At 38.8% G+C, this 25376-nt stretch overlaps 2 protein-coding genes across 11 annotated transcripts in view; one reads left to right on the top strand and one right to left on the bottom strand.

The window, feature by feature from the left end:
* Positions 1–13104, top strand: part of GPM6B (glycoprotein M6B) — a 107931-nt gene extending 94827 nt beyond the window's left edge. For 3 of the 5 annotated variants that reach the window (XM_034073625.1, XM_005151446.3, XM_031051009.1), the window contains 5 exons: positions 2243–2399; positions 5726–5897; positions 7855–7928; positions 8240–8305; positions 10651–13104. In XM_034073625.1, the coding sequence (XP_033929516.1) occupies positions 2243–2399; positions 5726–5897; positions 7855–7928; positions 8240–8305; positions 10651–10800 (619 nt within the window). In that variant the 3' untranslated portion in view covers positions 10801–13104. Of the gene's footprint in view, positions 1–2242; positions 2400–5725; positions 5898–7854; positions 7929–8239; positions 8306–9005 lie in introns of all 5 variants that reach the window. The other 2 variants (XM_005151447.4, XM_005151448.4) reach the window with 1 other exon arrangement.
* A 452-nt stretch (positions 13105–13556) lies between these two features.
* OFD1 (OFD1 centriole and centriolar satellite protein) overlaps positions 13557–25376 on the bottom strand; it is a 32447-nt gene continuing 20627 nt past the window's right edge. For 5 of the 6 annotated variants that reach the window (XM_031051199.2, XM_031051198.2, XM_005151445.4 and 2 more), the window contains 6 exons: positions 21312–21412; positions 17678–17797; positions 16444–16607; positions 15456–15614; positions 14739–14803; positions 13557–13728 (listed from right to left, as the gene is read on the bottom strand). In XM_031051199.2, the coding sequence (XP_030907059.1) occupies positions 13683–13728; positions 14739–14803; positions 15456–15614; positions 16444–16607; positions 17678–17797; positions 21312–21412 (655 nt within the window). In that variant the 3' untranslated portion in view covers positions 13557–13682. The remainder of the gene's footprint in view (positions 13729–14738; positions 14804–15455; positions 15615–16443; positions 16608–17677; positions 17798–21311; positions 21413–25376) is intronic. The other variant, XM_031051200.2, reaches the window with a different exon arrangement.

Genomic DNA, 25376 nt, shown 5'->3' with positions numbered 1-25376 from the left:
GACTTGTAGTGAGAGAACAGGGGTAACAATTTTAATCTGCAAGAGGGTAGATTTGTTGTGAAATATCTGGGGCTTTTGTGCTCCTGAGGCTTCCCCATGAAACCAGGGTGAGGCCTGGGGTCCTGCATCAGGGCCTGCATTCAAGCACCCAGCCCCATTGGCATGAGTCTCTCTCCCCTTGGCACTGAGGGGTGTTGGAGTCCTAGGCTCTGGGCTGATGGTCTGAACACACAGGGTCTTGTGTGGCCCCTCCAGTTGAACTGCCAGAGTGTGAAAAGGCTTTTGTGTGATGGCACCCAGGAAGTTTGCACACATTGTGATTTATGGCAACTGCACACCGGTGTTGAGATGCTGGCTGGGTCTGGGTTCATCATCTCACCTGCTGCTTACTATGGTAAGCCAGCACCAGCCACAGGCACAGTGCACAGCCAGCCCTGTGCAGCAGGACAGCGTGAAAGAGGGCAGCCAAAACCTGGAAGCCATCTAAAGGCTCTGAGAGGGGTCCCTGTGCAGGCCACCTGCATCTGTGATGAGGGGGCCTATGTGGTGCACACTGCGTTGTGTGCAGAAGGATGCACTGGCAGCAAACAAGATGTGCAAGCTTTGCTTACCTGCCCTTAAGACCCAGCTTTTAGGACATTTGAAGACTTTGCTGTCAGGGTCCAGCTTGACACACTTTATTCTCATGTGTTTCTTCTCTTTCCTTTCATCACTGCTTCTATATGCTTGCAGACATAGGCCTGCTGGTTTGGTGTGCAACTGACCCCTTCCCATCTCCTGGGATCACTGGCATCAGTCTTGCAGCACCATTTCAGGGCTTCCCCACCTTGCAGCACTGTGTTGTCCAGTCCTGCCATGTGGACTGAACCCTGCCAGGGTTCCCCATCCCAGCACTGCCCACCCTTACACCCTGGGACTGGGTACTGCGTCCACAGCTCCAGTGTATGAGCCATGAGAACCCTGCAGCTAGCCACGAAATTTAGCAAATGGCCATTCTTCAGCAACCAAACAACAAAACACCCTGTTCTCGTACCAGTCTTCATTTAAGCAAAATAGAAATCGCCAAGGCAGCTATAAAAGGCAGTGACTTTAAAATTTTGGACTATTCTTGGCAATTATTTCTTGTCAAGACAGCATCAGCACCCAGGGAATCATGTCATTCCTACCAAAGCAGCTGATGTCCTGGACTTGGTAGAGGCCTAGCAAGAAGGGCAAGGGAAGTGATAATAAGGGGCAAGTAATTTAAGGCCAAAGAGACATAAATTAAACTACATTAGTAAGGCACCCTTTGGAACAGATCTTTTAAAACTGGTTTTCATATTGTTAGTTTCTAGTAACATGCATTGAGTTTCTCCTGGAATGTTAATGATGGTGAAATGAATTCTGCTGTACACTCTCAAATCTTGACTTAATTTTTTCATGCTTTACAGCACAGGTGCAACAGATTTATCCTGTTATTTTTAATCAGTTTGGAAAACAAGCATAACACTTCCCACATATAATTTTAAATGAGCAAGATCTGATTTTGGTACAAGGGATGTGCTATCTGTCTGGATAACATTCAACTATATAAATGGTAGTCATTAAATTAAGCTAAAACATGCAGATGCTCCTTGGAGATCTATGTTAGCAGCTACTTAGTGGAGAGTGGTAAGACATCTGAGGAAAAATATATTTATCCTTAGAAAACTGGCACCATGGATTTATAAAATTAACCTCTCTGTTCTTTGAATAGCTTCATCCAAAATAACCATCCCAAATTACTTCTAAGAAGGCATAAGCTCTGGAGAAGTTGTGCTAACAACAAAGTATGACTTTTGGAGGCCAAAAGTGGTGTGTGTAAGATCTGACCTTCTGGTGCTCCAAAACAATTAGCTTCAGATACTGAATCTGATTGATAATATTTAGAAATTGCTCTTTCCATTTACCTGTTCTAGACATAAGAGTGTCATTGCAGGAAGTAAATCTTTAAGGAAGTGAGAACTTTTGCAAGTAATATCTGAAGGAGTACTTATGCCATATGCCTAAGCATGTACAAGGCTAATGCACATTAGTACTGCTTACCTGTAGAACTGGGATAGTCATGCTGGCCTCTTTTGGGGTCTGCTTGCTTAAAATGCATTAAGGAGCTTTGAACTGTATTTCTGGAAAAGAAGTTATCTTATACCTATTATGATTTGGGAGGGCTGACAGTGTTTTTATAGGAGTGAAACCTAATTATATCTTTTTTTTTCCATTTTAGAATTCAGCTAATGCAGTATGTAATTTATGGCATTGCATCATTTTTCTTCTTATACGGGATAATCCTTTTGGCAGAAGGCTTTTATACAACAAGTGCTGTGAAGGAGCTGCATGGAGAGTTCAAAACAACAGCTTGTGGCCGCTGCATCAGTGGAATGGTAAGCAGCATCAGAAATGAGAACAGTAGTCCTCACTTAGCCAAAACCTGTTGAGCTTGGTTTGACTCCTGGCTTTCTGAACACCAGCATACTGCTTCCTTCTTTGTTTAACTCCTTATGGGTGGTCAGAGTCAATCCCTGTTGCTGGTCCTTCCTTGAGCTCCAAGGGTGCTTGGTCAAATCCAGATTCTGCAGGTGTACTGTCAGGGTGCTACCATGGCCTCCCATGTCATAAAGCTGAATCCACTTGGTATGGAGACTGCTATTTTTCAAACAGTGTGAGACAAACCAAAGTTTGTGCTTTTAAATGTGGAGCGCACTAGTGATGCTTGAAGGCTGACTGTAAAATGGCTGTGGTCTGCAGAGCTATTTAAATAGCCAACTGTAAATGCAAATGACTTCTACAGTCAATTCTGCTTGAGAATGTCTGGATCCTTCAGACAAACAGTAATGAATGAAGCTTTGCAGCATCTTTGCACTTGAATCAAGTATTGCTGTCTTCCTTTTGCAGATGGCGAAAGACACAGAGGTGAATGCTCCATCTCTGGCAGCATTCAAGGCCAGGTTGGATGGGGCTTTGAGAAAACTGCTGTAGTGGAAGGTGTCCCTGCCTGTGGCAGGGAGGTTGGAACTAGATGAGCTTAAGGTTCTTTCCAACCCAAACCATTCAATGATTCTATGATAGATATAACAGGGAGTCTTGCAAAGCTGAAACACTTAAAGCCTTAAAGTTACAATCTATCTTCCCTTCAATATACTTCTGTATGAGAACAAAATTTTAAACAAAGTTCAGCTAAAAATAAAACTTCAGATTCTCCCCCACATTGCCCCCCAGGGCGCACTCTGCAAGAACAGAAACATAACCATGTTTCTGAGACAGGATTTCAAAGCTATTTCTGAAAATCTGAATTCAAAGCTTGTAGTTGTGGAGGAAGCTAAGCAGTATGACAGATCGCCCACGGGAAAGTGTGGGTGAAAAGAGAAGAGGCTTTTGATGTGATTGTTGCATTTTAATATACAATCTATATCCTGTACTTTAAAAATATGTACTTTCAGCTGGTTAAATACAAAAGAAATGCATGTTTATTTTCAAGAGGGTTAGCGATTTTTCCACTGTGCTATTGGGTACTTACTGAATTTTCCAAGACCTAATAAAAAGAAGACATAACAATCACTTTCCAGTCAAGCAGCTATTAACTGGCTTTTTTTTTCTAGCAAGTGTGATCTTCACTGAGGAGCAAAAGTAGTGTTTCCCAAAGATCCAAACTATAGTAGAAACCTACACATATGTGCATCTAATTACTGCAGAGAATTGCTTGTGAAGTTGAGTAGCTGCAGGCACGTGATTATCAGCTGCTTACACAAATACCAGCATGACACATAGAAATATGACAGAAAAAATGTATTTTCATGTTTGCCCATATTTGTCCACACAAGTGAAGGAGAGAATTTAGCAGCTGAATAATTGCTTGGAGCTCTGGTTAGACACATTAGTGTTAGTGGTGACAGTCATGGTGTAAAAATGCCTGTATGCTGCTGTGGTAGTGGTAGACCTGCTTAAAACACCAGGGTCAGAACAAGATTTGCGAGGAGATAAAATATCTTAACAGAATGTTGGCCACAGCTGGGTATGGACAACAAGCTTTTAGATATACAGTAATTATTTTTATTAACTTTTCCTCCTTTAATCTACACCTGTCTCTGGTACATTACTGAGCAAGGTCCTGACAGGCTGTCCCTTCCATCTTGCATAAGGTTATAGCAGAAGGCAGACTTCCAACTTCCATAAATTATTTGTTTTGGCTGTGGTAATGAAAAACAGCCATTTCCCACAGTTACCACATTAAATGCGAGAATGAGTGTGTTCTTTCCTGGCTATTTTAGGAGTTAAAGGCTTTATGTTCTTCCTTGCATGAACACTTCCGCATGCACATATGCAAACATACTCATCATAAAATGTGGACCTATAAAAATCCTGTAAACTGGTCTATTTATCCAAAATCCAAAGAGAGAATTCTCAATTCTCACGTAAAACACACAGGTCTCATGTGTGGCACTATCTAATATCCAATAGGGTATTTCAGCTCAGTTGTGTATGAATGAAAGGCTAGGTAGATTATTTGTGTGCCTTAGTTTGCAAGCTCTCCCAGCTCCCCACACACACCACCTTCACTGACTGTAAAGCCTCACCAAGTGCTCAACCTTGGCTGTAATGTTTGCAGTATTGTTCAGCACATCTGGACAAAAACCTGTGAGGATGTGAACTTCCACCACTGCAGCATTAGTTCAGTCTGTCATTTCTGGGTGAGGCTGAGAGAACCTTCTCTCGCATCAGAGCCTTTTCCATCCTCACTGTTGTTTTCTCGCAGTCAAGTTCTAAGTAAGACAGTGCAGCACCAGTGCAAGTTAAGCCTTTCCAGTACACCTACAGTTAAATAACAGTGAACAGGGAACACAGAAGATGTCACAGTATTCCCCCACTTTCCAAGTGGGATCCAAATCCTTGTCTCACCAGGAGGAGGGAGCTAGGAACTGATGCCAGGGAATTCAGTTTTATCATGAAACTTAGAAACAGAGGGAAAAGGGAAGAAGTCCAGTGGGTGGGAGTGGGAAGCTGGAAATTTCCAGGGCAATGAGTGCCATACTTTATAATATTACCAAAGAAAATGCATGTAGTATTTTTTTTTATTTTTAAAAAGAGCAAATCCAAACCAGCAAATTTCAATGGAAAATCCATGGTTCTCTAAGGTGATGCAACTCATTTTCTTCTTCACAAATGTGTATTAGATCAACTGAATCCTTCTGATCTGCTGTAGAGGTTGTGGTATGTTTTAAAAAATAGGCATTCTCAAATGTTACATTCAAAATTGACTTCAATAAATCAGTATGGGAGAGCTCTGTGAGCATCGATCCGCTCTGTTGTTTTGATTTGCAAGTTGCATAGAAATGCTGGTATACTACAGTTAATTAAAAAACTCCTTGAATTGATTTTTTGTTGGAATGTTATTGGGTTTAGCCTACAACCGGCATCCCTGCTTAGCTGAGAATCTTGAGGAATTAATGGACTGCTCTTTCAGAAGGGCAAGCTGTTTGCTCAAGCAGGCTGATGAAAAAGGAAATGCCTGAATTACTTTCTCGGTAACACTCAAACTACCAACATAATTGTAAGCAGTGAGAATACTGATTTTATTCATGCTTGGAAATCAAATGTTTTATTCCTTGATTTCCAAAAGTATGCTTAAAGATTATTTTGAAGCCTTGTTAAGGAAAATCCAAGTGTTCTTTTCAAAGAATAAATGTGAAGTGCTTGTGTTTTCTCTGCCCAGTTTGTTTTCCTCACCTATGTGCTTGGAGTGGCCTGGCTTGGGGTCTTTGGCTTCTCTGCTGTGCCTGTCTTTATGTTCTATAACATATGGTCAACTTGCGAAGTCATCAAATCTCTTCAGACAAATGTGACAGTTCCAGGGGACCAGATCTGCGTGGATATCAGGCAATACGGTACTAATTTTAATCCTGATTAAATGCTTTATCCTTTCTCCTTGGACTGTGGTCAGTAGTTTTGTCTCAGCCTTATCAAATGAACCAAATGCGAAAGCGTCTTTTATCTCTGAATGTGCTATTACTTTTCTAATTAATTCAGATTACACTGATTTCTTTCCAGATGCAATCAATTTAGCTGAACTGGCAAGTCATTTATCTAAAGTGATTCTGTGGCAGTTTCCAATACTATAATATTAGGTTTAAAAATAGATCAGCCTCAAAATAAACTGCTTGGAACCAGTGTTGAGAAATAGATAACCAGATCCTCATTTTTGAACCTGTGTGTATAAATTCTTTCCTCTCAAAAAGCTTGTTTTATATTTAAATAGGAAGTTAATGCCTGAACTTTGCACTAACAGTTACTTTCAGTTTAAAAGACCAAAAACCTGCAATCAGGAGTCTGCCTTAGCAATTATTGAATTAACACTGCTTTGATGAAACACAGCAATCCCACTGGTGTGCAGGTAGCAGAGAAGAGAGTGGGACAATAGCTTAAAATAGGGTCAAGCTTTTCAAAGTAGTTCATTCCTTAAGGAGGATTTTGTCTGAAGTTAATCTTTGCAGCTTCCCTTGTGCAGAAGAGCTTTGTCACCAGGATTTTTGGCATCATTTTAGCAAGCGTTTTCTAGGAATGTTTCTTTCTTTGTACTAAGGCATTCAAAGCTCATGTCCTGGTTTCGGCTGGCTCAAACCATGACAGCTGAGGAAACAGATTCAGAGTTGAAAAACTAAGGAAGCTTGGGCTTGCTTTCCTTTCCGGACTGTAAGTCCGGTAGAAGACATACACTTATTAAAAGCAAGGAGTCTCAAATCAGTTAAATGCTTGCAACCGGTTTTAGCAACTGACAGCAAGAGGCTGGGAAGACGTTTTCTTCAACAGCAGAGCCTGGGAGTGCAGGGAGGAGATGGGCTCCTCCACCTTTCTGCTTCTCCCTGTTGTTTGGCAGTTGTGCAAGTGTCACATGGGGCTTGGCTGTTCCTCTGATCGGTAAAATCATTTGGGCTTCAGTGTGTGGTGGGAGAGAGCAGCTCCTTAACTGGCAACTTGTGTCACTGAACTGCCCTCATGTTTTTGGCTGGAAGCAGTAGCTAAAAGGCTTCAAGTGTATATCACAGTTGCAGAGAAGAAGCTGGCTTTAAAGTAAATCCTATAAATCTCTTTGAAAGCCAAACCATCCTGAGATAATTTCAGTGACCTGCCCCTTGCAGAGTTGCTAATTCCAGCCAGCTGAGTTTGAAATGCAAGCTCAATGGGGGTGACAAGCTGGTTTTCTCCTGTTTCAGATGGCTTTTGCTTAAGCTTTACATCTGTTACTGGTCTAAGAGTTTAGGTTATTTTAAACCTGTTAGATGCCATTGACTTTTTAGATTTTCAGTCATGTTAAGAAAAGTAACTGGGAGTAGGTGAGGTGCGGCAGGCTGAATTTCCTTGTAGCAGTGTTCCCCAAATGCTTTTTACCTATCAGAACTTAAACCAGAAAAAAATCCTGCAATTCTACTGTCTAGCTCCATATTCACACTCTCCTAATTTCGAATAGATCTTAATCTAGTAAGTAAGTGCTATCCTGGAAGGTGCCAAGTACCTCTGAGGTGCAGTTCATCCCTTTCATTGCTGAGTGGGGGAGTAGGCGGTATGGGACTGGACCTGGAGTGCAAAAACCCAACCAACCATTTGGCTGCCATATGGGAAAACCACATCTGAGAACATGCCTTGGCAGTAAGCCTCGGTGTGAGGAGAAAGCGCATCTTGAGTGAGTTGTTTTAATTCCTCCTGCCAATTCAGAGCTCTGCTGGTCAATGTGTGGATGCCCAGAATGGGAACACAACTGGCAGGTGGGTGGAAAAGAGGAGAGAGGAACAGAAAAGTGTGTGTTGATTGCTGAAATTAGTGGTTTCTTTTGCTGTGGTATTTCAGGTATTATCCCTTGGAATGCTGTACCTGGCAAAGCCTGTGGCCCGATTCTAGAGAACATCTGCAACACGAATGAGGTACAGAAACATAACCTGTTGGCAGCTTTTGCCTACAAGTCATTCAGGCAGAGTGTAATAAATAGCTTGATAAAAAACTTTGGAGAAAACTAATCCTGGTAGTATAAAGGGATTGATTTAAACGCAACACTCAGATTATTCTGTTAGGTCATCCAATAAAAGAAAATTACCTCAGAACAGTTTTATTTTCTAAAGCTTTGAATACTCTGCAGTGAAGATGCCTTTATTATCCTTATCCTTGAGAACAGTTGAAATGCATATTGCATTATTCTCATTTACTTCAGTGTTTTTAACATTCTTTTTCCCCCTAGTTCTACATGTCTTACCACCTGTTCATTGTGGCTTGTGCTGGAGCTGGTGCCACCGTCATAGCATTGGTGGGTAGTATTTTTTGATGGTTTACTGCATAACATGTTCCTTTCAGGCTTAAGATGCTTTAAGATTAAATTTTGCGTATCTTCAAAATAGTGATAGTACACATCAAGGAAAGTGAGCTGTAATCACCATTATTTGCTGCTGCAGTTTGGTCATGACAAATCAGCAGATCCCAAACATTTGCTCTAAGAAGTCATCGTAACCCACCTCCCTCATCTTTAGAAAAAAAAAATTTTGCATATCCTTTGAAAATCCTACTTCTACCCACTATTCCTGGGTTTATATCCATTACTTCGTTTCATTTTTGTAATTTCTTTGATCAGTTGCTTGTAACCTCTTGGTTTTTGTCTGGGCCCAGGCAGCTTGGCTAGTCCAACTCCGCAATGCCACTTACAGGTGGCAGTTGGAAAAAGATGTTAAGGAGATGACTTATTCATACGTCTAATGCTTCCTTTTGCTGCCAGCTTCTAACCTCATGTCAGCCAACCGAGGTGTAACCCAAATATTTGTAGATGAAATAGCCTTTAGGTCTGCATGTAGGTTATCCTTTCTGGGATAAATGGCAAATGATTTATCTTGCATCTTCACCCTGGAAGAAGCTCAGAATAACATCTGTTGTAAAAGTATCAACAGTTGCCCAAGTGGGCTTGAGCCGTCACCTTGTTGTATCTTACTGTCCTGTATTTTGTTCTCTTCCACCAGCTGATCTACATGATGGCTACTACATATAACTATGCTGTTTTGAAGTTTAAGAGTCGGGAAGATTGCTGCACTAAATTCTAAATTGTATAAGCCCAGTAAAGAGCTGCATTGCGTAGCTTGAAATACCACTGACACCCTAGGCTGAAAGTCTAGCTTTCTGAATTTTGTGACAGTAATTGTAAATAGCTTCAATAAGCATCATTTAGCTGATCAGATTAATAAAATGATTTCTTGTATATGAACTATGATGTGGATGAGATCTGGCTATTCTTTCATGTTGAGAGGATTCAGTTACTGTAGGGGTGTTTCTAAAGCATCCTTCTGAAGATGGGATGTTTTCAGTTCAAGTCTCCACTGGCTTTCTAACAGTCATCTCTAAAACAAGTACTGGAACAGTTCAGGGTCAGAATTGTTAATTTATTCTTCATCAAATACAACCCCCTCCCCAGCATACAAAATATATATGATGCAAAAGAAAAGGAGTTATAAGGTAGTGCCAATCTCTTTCAGCAGAAATCAGAAGGCCAGGTATCAATGGACTAATTGGCTTGTGTTTCCAGTGATTCCATGGATGAAGAAGTTAATTATTTCCTCTTACTTCTGTTTCAAGTAACTGCCAAATCACACTCTCTCTGGCAGGAACATCCTTTGCATTAACTCTGCGTAAAACAATCACATTCTTTCTTTTAGACCCTGAACTAGTAAGAACGAGTTTACAAATAGCTTCTGCTCTTGTACAGCTTGCACTTTAGTAACTGATTTCTCAGTAGCCAGATCTCAAAAATGTAAGTATGACTGCACGGGAAGCAAAACCATGCATAGGCCAGAGAGATTTTTTTTTTTACACTGTTAGGGAAAAGAGGGAAAAAAAGTGAATCAGTGTTTTCAGATGTAGATTTTGTTGCATGAAGTGTGGTGAAAAGAAGTTGGGAAGAGACGAAGGCACAAACTAGAAAAAATCTACCCGGTAACTAAACGAAAAAGAACCGGTTGCTACATGTGGTACAAAACTCTTCACCTGAGGTTAGACAATGGAAATTTAAAATGTAGCTATAAAAGTACACGATTAAGACTTCTTAACCCGGAGATTGCATGCTTTTGCTTAGTTTTGGATTCATGTTTTGTTGTTTAATTTTTCACTCTGTTACTGTAGCCTTGTTCACGTAAATAAAACTGTTTACAGTTGCAGGCTTTTTCCAGGGGGAGGGTGGAATTCTCATCTGCTTGTTGGGGGAAAAGACTTGCCGGGATCTGGGCTTGGATATGCGTAACCAGCACAACCTCAGCCAGCAGTTCTCCTGAGCACCTCGTAGTTTATGGATGCCGTGTCTCGCCACGTACAAAACCTTTTTCCTGCTTCCCCCATTCTGCATTTTAATTGATACGTACAACTCTGTAGCTCATTTTGTTACTGTTCTACTAACTGCCTCTAAATTGTGAATAACTGACTGAAGTGTTAGCATGCCAGATCCTAGAGACCTGTGGAAATAGCCTTTGTGCTTGTTTTCATAACAGAATGCTTATTAACGTAGAGTAACTTTATTTTTTTTGGTTGTTGTTTCAAAGAGCGTCTATTAATCTAACTAGCAGCTTGCTTTGCCTCTTGACATGCTCACTAGCCATCATGCTCACCCTTCTCTTCCAGATCCACTTCCTCATGATACTGTCTTCTAACTGGGCCTACTTAAAGGATGCCAGCAAAATGCAGGCCTACCAAGATATCAAAGCAAAAGAAGAGCAGGAGCTTCAGGATATCCAGTCTCGGTCAAAAGAGCAACTCAATTCTTACACATAGATGTTTGCCACAGTAATTCCACAGAAGAATTCCTGTAGCTCTGACAAATCAACAAATAGCTGCTCTGCAGTACAGATGTGTGTCTACCAAACAAAGTTAGAAGTGCAAAAGCTTCACATTCCAGCTCCTGGAACACTTTCATAGGGAAATCTTCCTGTGGGTAATCTTCCATCCTTTCTTAAAGAGAATGGAGGTTTTATTCCAGGCATTTTAAAAGGCAACACTTCACACTAAGTGACCAAATTATTCTTCTTCCAGACTTCTGATATTTAGCATTTGATGTGTTCCTACAGCCCTGAGCCCTGCACAGAGCTGTGGCAGGTGCTCCACACCAGCAGGCAGCTGCCCGCTGTGCAGACCTTAGGCAAAGGCCTGAAGTCTCCCGAGCTGCAGCAGGGCTGCCCTGGAACATTCCTGGCCTGGGCTGCAGGAACAGCGCCCTGCTCTTGTGCCACACTTTTCTATGATGAAGCAGTTGCGCTCCTGTGCTCACAGGAGTGTTGAGTAGAGGCCCCAAGTTTTAATCTTTTTACTACGTATTTAATGGAATGTAGATCCCTGGGTCTGGATAATGATCCCCTTCTTGGAAAATAAATGTCAGCTTCGCCTTAATATTTATTTTCTATAAATGTCTTAGCATTTATATAATGGCAGGAGACCATTATCCTACATTTTAAGTATGTGAAAAGTGTTACCTTATTAAAATGACACTGATCTGACTATTCCAAATGAGTGGATGAGAAAGTTTGCAGAGATTTACACAAACAATACAAATTACAGCCATAAAGCAGAATACAGGTTGTCCACCTTTCTCTATCTTGGTGCTTAGCAAATTTATTATAGTCAGTGCTTCTGTGTTTTCCTTTTTACAAATGATTTAGCACATTAAGAAAATGTGGTGTTCAGAGAAACAACAACAAACAAACTGGTGCCATTTTAAAGTCATTTTCCATAGAAGTCTGCCTTCTAATTAATGTTTTTTTTCAGAAGCATTCAGTGATATCTTGAGTATTAGTGATGGTATATTTGGTGTTTGTTCTATATGATATATATATATATATAAATGTTGGGGGGGGAATAAAACACATCAGCATTTGAAAAAATTAAATATTCAAGTCATACCCATGTTAAGCTGACGTGTGGTTTGATAGTTTTGACTGTTTGCTGAATATAAAGCAAAGGCAGCACAAATTCCTTCAAGTCAGTATTAAGAGAAAGGTGTTTTGGGGGGTATTAACTTCAAATAGAATCTTTTTTTTTTAAATGTTGAAGTCTAATTTGACAGTTTCAAAACAGGGGCAAAGTAAGTTGATCAATGTAGAGCAAATATGACAAAATAGCCTAGTGTATGTTCTTACCTGTTGCATGAAGGAGACATTTCTACGGCAATGCAGGTGATGTTCTAGCCCAGTGTTTGCATAAGGGTAAAATGGAGGCAGTGTCTTAAAGCCTAATTCTTTTCTAATTCAGTGTAGCTATGACTGGGAGTTTTTGAAGTTTTGTTTAAGTAGTCTAATATTTTTATGTAAAGAGCATTAAATTTTGCTATGTATAAATTTTTGTAACCTAACAGTGAATCAATATTTTCTATCAGTGCCAAGGGCTTCCTGTAGTTACATCCAAGTGTTAAAATAAATATTTGTAGATAATAGAAAACACTTGTGTACGCTTATTTGAAAACAGACTTACAGCTGCTCCGTCCTGGTGCACCTTCAGGCTTTCTGTCTCTGTCTGAAGTTAAAGATGTTTTCTTCAGGAGTATCCAGGTGCTCCTGTAGTGGAAAGGGAGGCCCTGGCGGCGTACGCTTCAGCGTGGCAAATCAGCAGGTGGCTCTAGCACAAAGTGGTGGTAGTTGTTCCTGGCCAGCATAATGCAACAAGCACTACCTGTCCCATTCTGGGCATCAAACAGAAGGCCTCTCAGAAATATCCAAAGTGCCAGCGTTGCTGCAGCACCAAATTAAGCATCATGTAAAATTAGACTTGCCACCAGATTACATACTAGCTTGATTTCTAAAAGCAAAGTTTATTTCTGTCACATTTGTGGTACACGTTTCAGCTTCTGATGAATTCAAGACAGAGCTTTGTTTTTTGCCCCTAAATTCTGTCAAACTTGGCTTCATGTTCCTGTAGCTAGGTCAAGTTGAGCAGCCTCAAATGCAGTGCAAGTTGTAATATATGCTGCCACTCAAAATCACTTCATTGATAAAAATACTGTATTTTATACTGTAAATAAAGTTTAATGATCTTGCCTATAATCTACCTACAAAATACAAAGCTTAAATAAAGATGAGTTAAATAGCATTTTTATTTTAATCTCTCCATTCTGGGCTGGTTAATACCAACAAGGTGATACACAAGATAAGGCTGCTTCGACAAGTGTTTTGTTTCTCCTGCCATAGCAGTAAAAGGGACATGTTGGCTTGGGTCTGTCACACTCCACTCTGAAACTACTCAAGCCACCTTTGTACCTACGAGACACCTTTAAAAACAGGTCATGATGACTGCATTTTTCTGTTACCTACACACTGTTACTTTGACCTACAGTGGGGAAGGGGTTGGGAGGAGGGCCCCATTTGAAAAGCTGTCAATGTTTATAGAAATTACAGGAATTCAATACCAAAGCCAGTCTACCTGGGCATGCTGATTAATTTCTTCACACTGCTTTGTCCTTTCTTTTGTCCCACCCAAGAGCCTTCTCCTGCATTAGTGACATGCTGGGACTCACTATTTGAAGTCAACGGCTGAAGCGATGAGACAGCTCAAAATCAGCTTTATTAATTTATAATTATACAGTCTGCAGTGTTGGTGCCTGACCCTTGTTACAGGCAGAAAACTGCTTTAAAAACATTGTAATAATAATAATTAGCAGCAGCTATTGTTCACCAGAAGCTTTCATCCATGTCTCCATGAGAAATGTCTGCAGTGCTGTATTAAGGACAGAAGGGAGAGAAAGAAAGTGGTGTGAGTCCAAAGTAGTTGCGTATCTTAAATATAAATATTTGCTTTAAAAAGGAAGTTAAGAGATTGCCTGTGCTGCAGTTCTCTTGCTGTTTCAGTGAACTCAAAGAAATAAGCAAGCCCTTAAGGGTGAAGACCGGGGCCTTAGTAAACAGAAAGTCATCTCCTAGCTACCAAAAGGCATACTATCTATCTGTCTACCTGCTCCTTCTGTGGTGCTCATCCAGTAAAAATAACACTGTACATGTACCAATTCAGGAGCACAAGGTAGAGTATGGTATGTAAACCAGCACTTCAAGGGCACAGAATATTGAATCATTACTACTGTTGCAGTGAGCATTTCATTTTTTTTAATTGCTCCATATTTTTTGCTTATACATATTTTCATTTCTACATCTTCAATTAAACTGAAAGATGTGACAGAGGGTTGTTGGATTCTTTCCCCTCTTAAGCAACTAAAAACTACATATCCTTATTTATCAGTGTCTAGAAAGAAAGACAGGAAATGCCCTAGTTGTGGTAATTCAGTGCAAGCAGTGCAAATCTCTGACAAAAAGTGTGAACTCATTTGTTAAAAGCCCAAAATGCTCCTGATAACTCAAAGCTAGATTCAAGGCTAGTAACAGACTATCTGCAAGGTGCAGCGCTGACAAACCTTCAACAGGGGCATAACCCAAGAAGAGTCCCTCATACTTCAGCTCAGTGTGAAGAATCAAGAGATGCTGCCCAGATGCAGATACAAAGGTCTAATTGCCTCCACTACTGAAACAGATCATTCCACAGCTTACCTGTGTAAGAACTGGAAAGGTCCTCAATTTTTTGCAACACATTTGGTTTTGAATACTGGTTTATTTTTTCTTGGTTTTGATTACTGGTTTATTTTTCTTTTAAGAGGCAGATGTCTCTTAACCATAATTCATACTGTAGCTATTAATATGGAGTAACAGAAGTGATGAGTAATAACATATGAGCCTTACCTGTCATCCTTTTCACTAAGTCCAAATCCCTCTGTAAGTGACACTTCTGTTTCTTTTTTTGAATCCTGGCAATCAAGAGGAAAAATACATTGTCTGTAATTGATTCTTCAGTTAAGGTTTAAGTGACTCTAAGAACCTGCACTTTGAGGCACCTAAGTGAAAATAAGTCAGCCAAAGGAAATGATGTCCTAATTCTACAAACGCTACACTGCATCTAGAATAACACTTTGGAAAAATCAGGTTTGGATAATGTCTGAACAAAAATATGCTACATTCGTTCATCAAAGTCATGTGATACATCTCCATACACACCTATTCTTTAAGATCAAATTTTCCATTTTGCCAGAAAAAAATCAGTTGTGTCAGCGGAACACAAACTGACTTGTGTAGATTCAAACTATTTAAGCACAATTTAAAATAAAAACTGAGGACTTTTAAATGTAAATACTGCCCTAGTACCTAAAAACCAAACAAACAAGCCAACCCCTCCCACAGGACACAGAGCAAAAGCCCTTATAGAAGAAAGGTTTCAGATTTTGTTCTTTTGAGTCACAGTTTTGCAATAGAAATCCAAACACACTTCTGCAGGTTGTTAGGTAAAGCTTCTGAATGAAGGGAAAAAATAAAAATGGGGATACTATTTTCATTGGAAGCATACTTAGCAAGATCTAAATTCAGTCAATATTATTTTTGGAACCCCACTTTGAGAATAATCACCTTGTTTGCCCTCCTTTGCTGAATTAGTTTCATGTATTTTTCTAATGGATTTGAAGTAGGATCCTTTACATTATCTTCAGCACCAGAATTACTGTTTTCAGATTTTACCCCCTCCTTATCTTCTTTTTCTTCATCTATTTTCACTGAGTCTTGAATCTGCTTTAAGATACATAATCAAAATTTAATATTGATCAGCTCAAAAAAAAAGCCACCTTTATATTTTAATACCTGCATTACAAGGAGGAATGCACATTAATGTGGGTAAAGCATGCCAGTCTAAACAGCATTAAACCCATTATATGCACTTCAAGAGGAAATGTTAAGCTATTGCTTCAATTACAAACATGACACTCACAAAATCCCACTCTAACTCTGTCTGGGTGTCTGGGATGCTTTGAAGCCTGAGATTTGTGTGTGACACCTACATGTGAACTGAAGATGAGCTGACACAGGTACACCACTTTCTTGAAGGACCTAGTTTGCTGGTGTGAAGGGTAGGGTGAGCACAGCTGAATCAAATTAACCAAGGTTTATGAGTCGGAAGAGGAAGGTGAAATGGGAGGGAGCAAAACCCAAGTTTTATACTGGTCCTAGAAGTCCACAACAGTATTTCAATACATGCCACGTCAGCTCAAAGGGATTTAAGCAAAGTCTGTAAGGTTTCCTTACAACATCTGCTTCCAAGAAAGTACTCTAGATACCCTGACATAAGCTAGTGAAGAGATGGACATTAACACGTTCTAGTGGTGTCCCACCAGGAACAGTCCAGACCAGAAAGACAGCAACCGTATAGCCTGTTCCAATAACATGGTTCTGGCCATAAAACTGTAGCTTCCAGGTGCATGATGCATGGAAAAGATCTTTGCCTCTACTACTTTCACTTAAAGAATAAAGTCTATTTTAAATCAAGTAACACATGGAGCAATCCTAAAATACATGACACTACAAAGCTGCATTACTGTCAGAAGTTAAAATACTAAATCATTACCTCTTTGTTAAGCTTTTCCTCTTCTTTTTGCTGTTTTTCCAAAGCTTCCTGTAGTTCTTTCTCTCCCCTTTCTTCTCTTGCCTTCCTTTCTTCTTCTTCCTCCTCCTCCAAGTTTTTCTCCACTTCTCTATCCTGTTCTTCAATCTGTTTTTCATCCAGCACCGCTGTGAAAAATTATTTCAACATCTGTGACCAATGCAGTTCAGTTATTTACTACAGGAGCATACAAATAAGGATCAGGTTCCTCTGTAACATTACTAGTAAATGAAAAACAACTGAATATACTGTTTACATATATACCAACATTATTCTTAGGTATCTGGTAATATTTCTTCCCACCTTTAAACATTTTAATTCTGATGTATGACTCCCTAAGAGCTAAACAGTAAAGTCAAAGTAGAGGCCAGAGAGCTGACAAATCTCTATATGCACTTCTCATTCCTGGCATGGATCTTCTCATTAAATCTCTGTTATCCTGAAGTTCATGTTGCTATATTCTTTCCCCCTCAGCAGTATGATTGAATATAATTCTTTATATTTATAGAGCAAAGTACTTACAAACCCCTTGAAAATCATTGCAGGACACGCTGCTGATGTGACCAGCATATTTAAAAAGCTGTGCAAGTAGGACAACATTCAGACTGTAATTAGACAGACAAACTAAACACTGGGAATTGTTAAAAGTTAGAAAGCTCCTCTCTAAATAAAAATAATCATAATGCTTCTATCTAGGACAATTAGAAAAGTGGCATACGCTGCACTGACACCATCTTAATCTACCCGAAAAATTAACACAGCCTTGTGGTAATACAATTTGTGAACACAGTCAAGAAAAGTGAAAAAAATCCAGACAAGCACTATATAAATCATGTAAAACACAAACACAACCGCCAAAAATCTTTCAAGTCTTATTTCTATCAAGAGCAGAAAGAATAGTTAATAATTATCCTGAAAAGAACAAAATCATCTCTCCAAAAGCTGGACAGGAGGGTGGAATGGGTGGCAAAAGTGTTTAAATTAAAAACAAATTTAACCAAAACAAGGGTGAAGTCATCCTAATTCAGTAAAGCAGCAGAAAACTTTCCCTCCTGTCCACCACATAATTAGGGCTTTTGGACAAATTTTCCATCACATCAGCATACATACCTACCAAATGTTAAATATTTGGCTTTTTGTGTTACACATACGACATGTAAAAAGGGCATTCACTTTAGTTTCTGAGTGAGGAACTCACTTAAGTCCTGCAGTGAAGTGGCTGCTGCTGGCACAGTGGCTGTGACATGGTTTCCATTGACGATGTCCTCACACGGATGCAAGGCATCACTTTCACACTGCTCTGGAATGTCTCCCTGATCTGGAGAAGAAATTTGAACAATGGCTTCATTATTCTGTAATCACAATAGTGGAGCAAAGCAATGGACACAAAGTGTGGGAATGGCTGAACTAGAACACATAAATATCAGCCCTAATTGAGCATTTTCCCTTCAACTTGGTTATTTCCCCGAGGATTAAGAATAGGTCTGTACTTGCTTTTTTAATTACAGAATTGTTAGTTTTGAAATTAACTCTTGGAACACACCTGTTTACAAAGCCAAAACAGATTCATGAATAAATATGTCACAGAAAACCAAAATGTTTCAATTTCTTTATGTAAGATACAGTTCACAGAAAAATTACATGGCCAAGTTTAGCTCAGCTCATACTTCGTATGCACATAAACCAACCTTTAATTATTTGATTGCATACTATTTTTTTAGTAGGATCCTTGTCGTCTTCAGTGCACAGGATGGATACTGCTAATTCCCATATTCTACTTTGTATTCTTCTCCCTGTGCAACGTGGCTCTGACTTTACAAAACCACAGTACTGCACTTCAACTGTGATTGCTGCTGTGATACTCAGCTGCTTCCTGATTATTTATTTGCCAAGTATGCAGGCTGCTATTATCTCAGTTTTATGAGAGAAGATAAAGAGAAATAAAAAGTCAGATGTAGCCTTTACCTCTAGGTTGCCAACCTCAAAAACACCAGACCATTTTCAAAGCTTTCGGTGTACCACAGTACAGATACCTCATGTATCTCCTTAAGTTTTAGGTAAAGGTTTTGAAATTTCTTATCTTTTAAATATTATCAAGATTTCAAGTTTTTTGTTTCCCACATTATAATAAAACTGAAATATGTTGCCTGGAAAAAAATGAGACACCCAAACCAATCAGCCTCTCTCTGAATGCTCTGAATCGCTTTAAAATATTTTAAAGGAATTACAGATGAAAGCATCAGAGAAAATGTCTGCCAAACTGTCAGTCTAGCTAAGTTACAAGACTCTTTCAGTTTCTTACAGAAGTGCCAGAAGTCCTATCAGCTTCACCTGGGAAAGCGAATTCTATGCAAATTTTATCTAAGATCAAAATGATGAGCTATTACACTCACAAGAAAAGCTATTCTGTTTTTTTTGCTCTCTCTTTAACTTGAGGTTTAAATTACAGTGTTATCAACATCATTATTTCCACATGAAACTTCAGTAATGTTTTCTGGGGTAGGTAATGTTTAGTCAAAAAGTTCCTTTCACAAATAGGTTCCTGATAACTACTGTATCTAAATTCTGAAGGTCTGATAACCTCACAAACAAAGGAAACAAACGAAACCCAAAACAATATGGCACAAAATATCTTTACATTAACTACTCTGCAGAGGACAAAAAGGTAACAGTTTCTGTACACCATCACTGTTTTATGTAAGGGTGGACAGCAAGAGATGCATTTTTCCTGAAGACAAGCACATCAACTGAAGCAATTACTGCCAACAGAAATTCCAATCTTTTCTCACTAGAGCTCACTCACGGTAGGATTAAAAGGCTTCCACCACATTTTCTGGCATCTTCTTCGCTCAATTTTTTTTTCCCCGACTCTTACCAATAATGATATCTTCCTTAATGATATCTTACTCTACCTTTACTTTTTAGATTCTACATCCTTATCCTCCCTCTGTCCCAAGTCTCTCCTGGGTTACCTGCTCCCTTTTTTAGCCATTCTGGTTTCCTTCTGCACACTGAAATTGTCTTGTGACGCAGTCTGACCCAGCTGAAGTACTGTTGATTGAGAAATCATCAGCATATGCAAGCTCTTAAAACCATCCTTTCAACTACCCCACATTACTTCATGACACAGTAGTAACTTACTTGGGCACAGCACCTACTCAGATAGATTTGCTAAGGAAATGCCAGTTTAGTCTCATATGTGATAAAAGTGAAATATCCAATGTATTCCTAAAGTCTCTAATACAAAATTAAACAAGTAAATCTAAATCTAACTAAAATTAGATGAGTAGAAACTATTAGTGTCTACAGACTCAATTCACATTCAAATAATGCGTTTAAAATTTTAAAAAATAAAAGTAAATGAGATCAATTAAAAAATAATGAATATACTGAGTAAGACTTCACAGAGAAATGAATAGATGAGTTGTCAGCTTCTGCTAGTTACCACTAAAAACTGTCAGCACAATTGCTGTTCAAACAGTAGTTTTTGGGGTTGGTTCTTTTTAAAACACTGAAAGCTGTATACTCATAGGTTCAGGAGCATGAGCAACTGCATCACGTCATCTACCTAACCACAACCAAAAGAACAAGCCAGTCTGGGACCTAACATCAGTTAGAGATATTTTCCTTGAAATCAGTGATTCTAACTCTTCCATACAATAATTATAATCTCTTCACCAACTGTGGATTTAATCATACCACCTAAGACATATCTCCACCAGTACCAAGACTTTACAGACCTATCAAAATTTAGAAATGGGAAAGGTTGCAGTCTACATCTTTCTTACTGACAGTTTCACTTACTTTAAACCCCCAGTTTCATAGGAGAGAATTCTGCTCAGGTCCAACATTAAGATGTCACTCAAATGCTGAAAAACTAGGAAATGGCCAGTAAATGCGCTCCTATTTTTCTCTCAAGATACAAATGGCTATAAAGTGCATTAACTTCAATTATCCTCCTTTTTCTACAGTACCACAGTTACATCAAAGATTTCTGGGCACTGACCCCGTAGGCTTACTGCACCATATAGAGAGAAGGAAACAGAGAAGAAGCACACAACGCAAACCATTACTAAAATAATGACAAAGGCCCTTCCTGCAATCAGCACAAAAATGTAAATAAATAAAATGCTGACCCCAGAGGAAAAAAAAAAAAAAAGAATAGGGTAATACTGATGTTTCAGTAACTGAACCACATGTTCCAAAACTACTCAAAGATGCTGATTAATGTTAGCATAATTGCAACTGTTCTTTACATGCTTACAAACACTTCTAAGGTTGCTCCTCATTCATAATACTATGTAAGCCTCAGTTACTGAAAGAAAAATCAACAAGAGTACATGTAATGGCTGCAAGAAACTTATCTTCAAAATTACAGCTTGGTAATAGTACTCTGATACTGGTCCACAAGAAACAGTCCTTAGAGTTTTACTTTCTGCAGCAAATACGAAACAGTTTCAAGTTAGTTCATATACTAATATGCTTTGCTATTTAAAGCCCAAACCAAACCCCACACAATTTTAAACTGCTCTGAAACAACTGTCAGACCTACATGCATTAAACAGAACAAGGCTGCGCAAGATTCTGGAACAAAAAGCTCTCACAATTCAGAACCAACCTGATTTTAGTGTGTACTTATCGCCACATACCCTTCTCCTCCTAAATGTGCAAATATGAAGAAAATTTATCCCGCATTAGAGACTCTTTCTTATTTCCAACATCAGTCAGATTTTATTCTCTCCCACTACAGTCTTAAGCTATCAACACAATTGTCTCACAACCATTAAGCACTAAGATGTTAAACAAACTGTCTACAATGCACAAACACTTACATTCAAGGGAAGAAACGCATTCTTCAAGGTCCTCATATATTAGTTTGTCTGGTTTGGGAATGTCACTGAAATCTGGTTTACCTGTTTGTTGATTATGAAGTCTGAAAAAAAAAAAGGAAAGACATAAACAATTTAATAAATACAAATGCTAAACTTTTAAGCGAATAGCAATCTGAGATTTAAATACAATTTAAATACTTACATGCTTAGAAACAGACTAAACCAAACATAAAAAACGTGCAACCAGAATGCTGTACCCTTCTGGTTCAAAGGTTGAGGTATTTAAATACATTTAAATGTATTTTGCTGACATTTACCAAAAGACAGCTCTACCTCTCTGATAGGCAGCTCCATGCTGCCTTTCCCTAAGGCCTAGATATAACATAAAGGCATTATACTAAAACAAATCACACTCCCAAAAAGCATAAAAAGAAGTAAAAAAAAAAACAAGAAATGCAATAAGTTGTGACAGTCAAATGAAATTAAGAAATTTGTCTTTTTAGGCTCTGTGTTACAGTCTAATTCCCACTTTGATGTCATCTTAACAGATGTGTTTGAAGTATATGAGGATTAAATGTCTGGCAAAACATATATGCAGGGGTGAAAATCTGGGTGCTATGAAAAATGGGGTTAGTGCCCTCATTCTAAATCCCCATTTATCTCATCAGAAAGATAATGTGAAAGAACAGCATCTCCCATGTGACCCAATTACTAAACCCTGACCAGAACCAGAACAGAAAAAAGGAGTGTAGGTCACTAATGAAATTCAACAGCAGCACTTCATAAAGGAGCTTATTCCACACCAGCTGGTGCTCTTCTCCACCCCATAAATATGTTGTACTTACAGTCTAAGGAATTCATGTCTTCTATGGAGCAAAAGTGGAGAACAAACAAAACATGCCCCCACAATGAGACATGTTCAACAAAAATGTAAATGGGTGGACAAACAACTAAAACTGCATTGCCAGCAGGATATTTCAATAAAGTCAGTGGGGGAAAACACCCTGTAAATTAAATACGGCAGAGTAAATGGAACTTCAAGTTTTTGGAAATCTATGTCAGGTTTTTAGCCTTTCCTTCACAGAAATGGGTAAGTGTTAAATGTTTTTTTAAGGATGCAAGGTTCATGGACATCCATGCCACTTTCTTCAGTATCGTGTCCTGCTAGACAGACAGTCAACACACTGCCTCTGAGTCAGCAAACTGAAGAGGTCAGCTCCATGAAGAGAGGTAAACACACTTATTTCCAAGCAGTTTTCAAAATTCATTCCATCATGTAAAGCTGGCAACCAAGCGCTGAGCTGTACTTAATGTCAATATTCCATAAAACAAGACTGCTGTGCCAGTCAACACCAAATTGTTAAATTGCATGGGTTATGCATAAAATTACCATTAAAGCTTAAAAAAACCCACTAAAACCCCAATCACCACCATCTAAACTATTTTGTTAATGTCCAAAATTACTTTTTTTGCCTAAAACCAGTAATAAACCTCACAATTGGTTTCTTCATTCCTAAATAAAAAAATAGTTTAGATAATAATCTGCCTTGTAATTCCAGTCTTCCTGTGTTTATTGGCTTCCTTCATAACACTCATATCTTGAAACATAAATAAACAAGGAGCTCCTGTAGTCATAGAAGCAACCGTTCTGCCCCACTGACATTGGTTTAGCTTGTAATGGCTTACTGGTGTTAGAGCATTATATTTTCTTTTCAAAGAAGTTCCCATTGCCACTCAAAACCTACAGGTCTTAAACTAATCCCACAATACACCAATGATGAGGCATTTACCCAATAGTGAGAGTAAATAACTGGAAAAGCCCACACATGCATTTCTCAAATATGTTATGTAACAGAAAACAGTCCAAGGCACAAGAAATTGAGAAATCCTCAACAATGTTTTCCCTTTAGGAAGACCTTAGGAAAGCAGCAAGTTCAGGAAAATTATTGGAACCTAATCCCCTTGCTTTATCACAAGGAATCCAAGAACACAACTACAACCCATTTCTGCCTGCCCAGATTGTGGCTTTTTCTTTGCAACACAACTTGCTCATGCTATTCACTCTTCAGGCAGCATGGACTCTACAACATCCTTCAAAGTACAGTCCCTCACAGTATTAGAGCATTTTCCCATGTCACCTTAACATGCAGGTTAACATTCAACCTTCACTTTGTAAGGTCTGTCAGAGGAATACAGGGTATCTGAGACATACTATAGTAAATGTGAATGAGCAGGGAAAGAAGAGACAGCCACTTAAAGGAAATAACTCTCTAGTCCCTGGAAATCTCAACAGCTTCTTTTCAAGGCCAAGATCATAAAGGCTCTCCCCAGATTCTAACCACAGAATAGACCCTGTCTACATGAAATGTCTATTCTGTTGAGGACTTGATAACAACAAAATATGAATGCCTGCTAGAGCTGCCCCAGGACAAGCTGTCTTTCTTCAGCCATCAAATCCGGAATTATGGCTACCAGGTTAAGGCCAATTCAAATTTCTCTAAAGAAAGAAACATTAATAGTTAAATATTTGAGCTTTTTCTGAAGACACCTATTCAGGATTCTCAATTTTAGAGAGAGAAAGCACCAAATGACTGTAAGAACAGAAGAATTTCATACATGGAAATAGGAGATACAGAGAGGAAAGAGAAGTCATTCTTATGCAGCTTAATTTTGCCAAGTTAGTCCTTTACTTGAAAGAAAAAAAAAAACAACCAAACAAAAAAAAACCAACCAAACAACCAAAAAAACCCAACCAACCAACCAAACCAATCAAAAAAACAAATGAAAAGATAAAAGTTCTGCTACCCATCATCCCTTTCTCACACGCAAAGGAGACTGGAGAATTCCTATTCTGAAAATTATAAGCTAGGCACATGAACAAGCTCTTCAGAGAACAGCAACAACAAAGTTAGCATTACAGCCTGTTAATGAAGTGAGAATGTACAACTGCCTTGATTTAAATTCTCAGGTAGCAGAAACTACCCAGCTTCAATCAGCAAAAGCTCAGCAGTCAGGTCACAGATGCAAAAAATAGAGACACAATAAAAGAGACATAGCTTTGCTCAAGGAATTAGTGGCCTTTTTTTTAATTAAGGGGTTTTGTGTGCATCAAATATAACCTTGGCAGCTTTTGAACATCAAGCGTATTCAAAATGCCTGGTCTGATATAAAGAAGATGAAAAATGATTTTAAGTCATTGAAAAATGAAGTTTACTCCTCCAAAGACCTAACTTTGTCTTCTGAAACAAAGTTTGTTCGCAAATTGGTCTACAATGTCAGTTAGAGTTCCTGTTAGCACAGAAGCCTACTAGAGGAATCAAAACTGTCAAATCCCAAAAAAGCTCATGACAGCAAACAGCTAAAAATACATTCGCATTTGGGTAATTTATATGAGGGTGAGGTGTCCAACAGGACTGTTGTGAATAAGACATGCCAAGGAATAGTTAATTGGCTACCGTAGTACCTTTACATTCCCATCTGCAAAATGGTTCAGACATTATTCTTATCTAAACAGTCTTAACTTTTTAACTTTTCAGTATGGTCCAAAGTTACAGGACACCAGGAAAAGTCAGATACATCTTGGACATATACATACATTCCTCATTGCTTAAAAAACCTAACACTTTTTCATAGATAGTATAGCCATACAAGTCAGTGGTTGTTTAACTCAGATTTACTTCTAGGAACATATTTTAAACATTTTTGGAATGTTTAAACTTCTGGAAAAGCCATTTTCTGAAATCAGTGATTAACAAAACATTTATTAACAATACATCTCTTAGTCAGCTGCTTGAAAATGGTCTACTATGTACAGAAATGCAATGGAACAGGTGGACTACAGCACAACAACAGATTTCAAGCCCTGCAGAACTCGAAATATGAGAATCCAAGCAAACCTTGCTTTCAAAAGTTTGTCACAACACTGACACAGGAAATGCTGAAAAGCAAATGGGCAGAAGCAAAGAAGGGCAAAAGCAAAATTAATTGTTAAATCTATGTAGATATCTACAGCAGTCTGAAAAACAACAAAGTTGGTCAGTCCTGAGCCCAGGAACATCTAACCTT

This window comes from Melopsittacus undulatus, chromosome 2 (genome assembly GCF_012275295.1).
Source record: "Melopsittacus undulatus isolate bMelUnd1 chromosome 2, bMelUnd1.mat.Z, whole genome shotgun sequence".
Classification (NCBI taxonomy): domain Eukaryota; kingdom Metazoa; phylum Chordata; class Aves; order Psittaciformes; family Psittaculidae; genus Melopsittacus; species Melopsittacus undulatus.
Note: the sequence above shows the minus strand (reverse complement) of the source record. Positions and strands in the feature narration are given on the sequence as shown.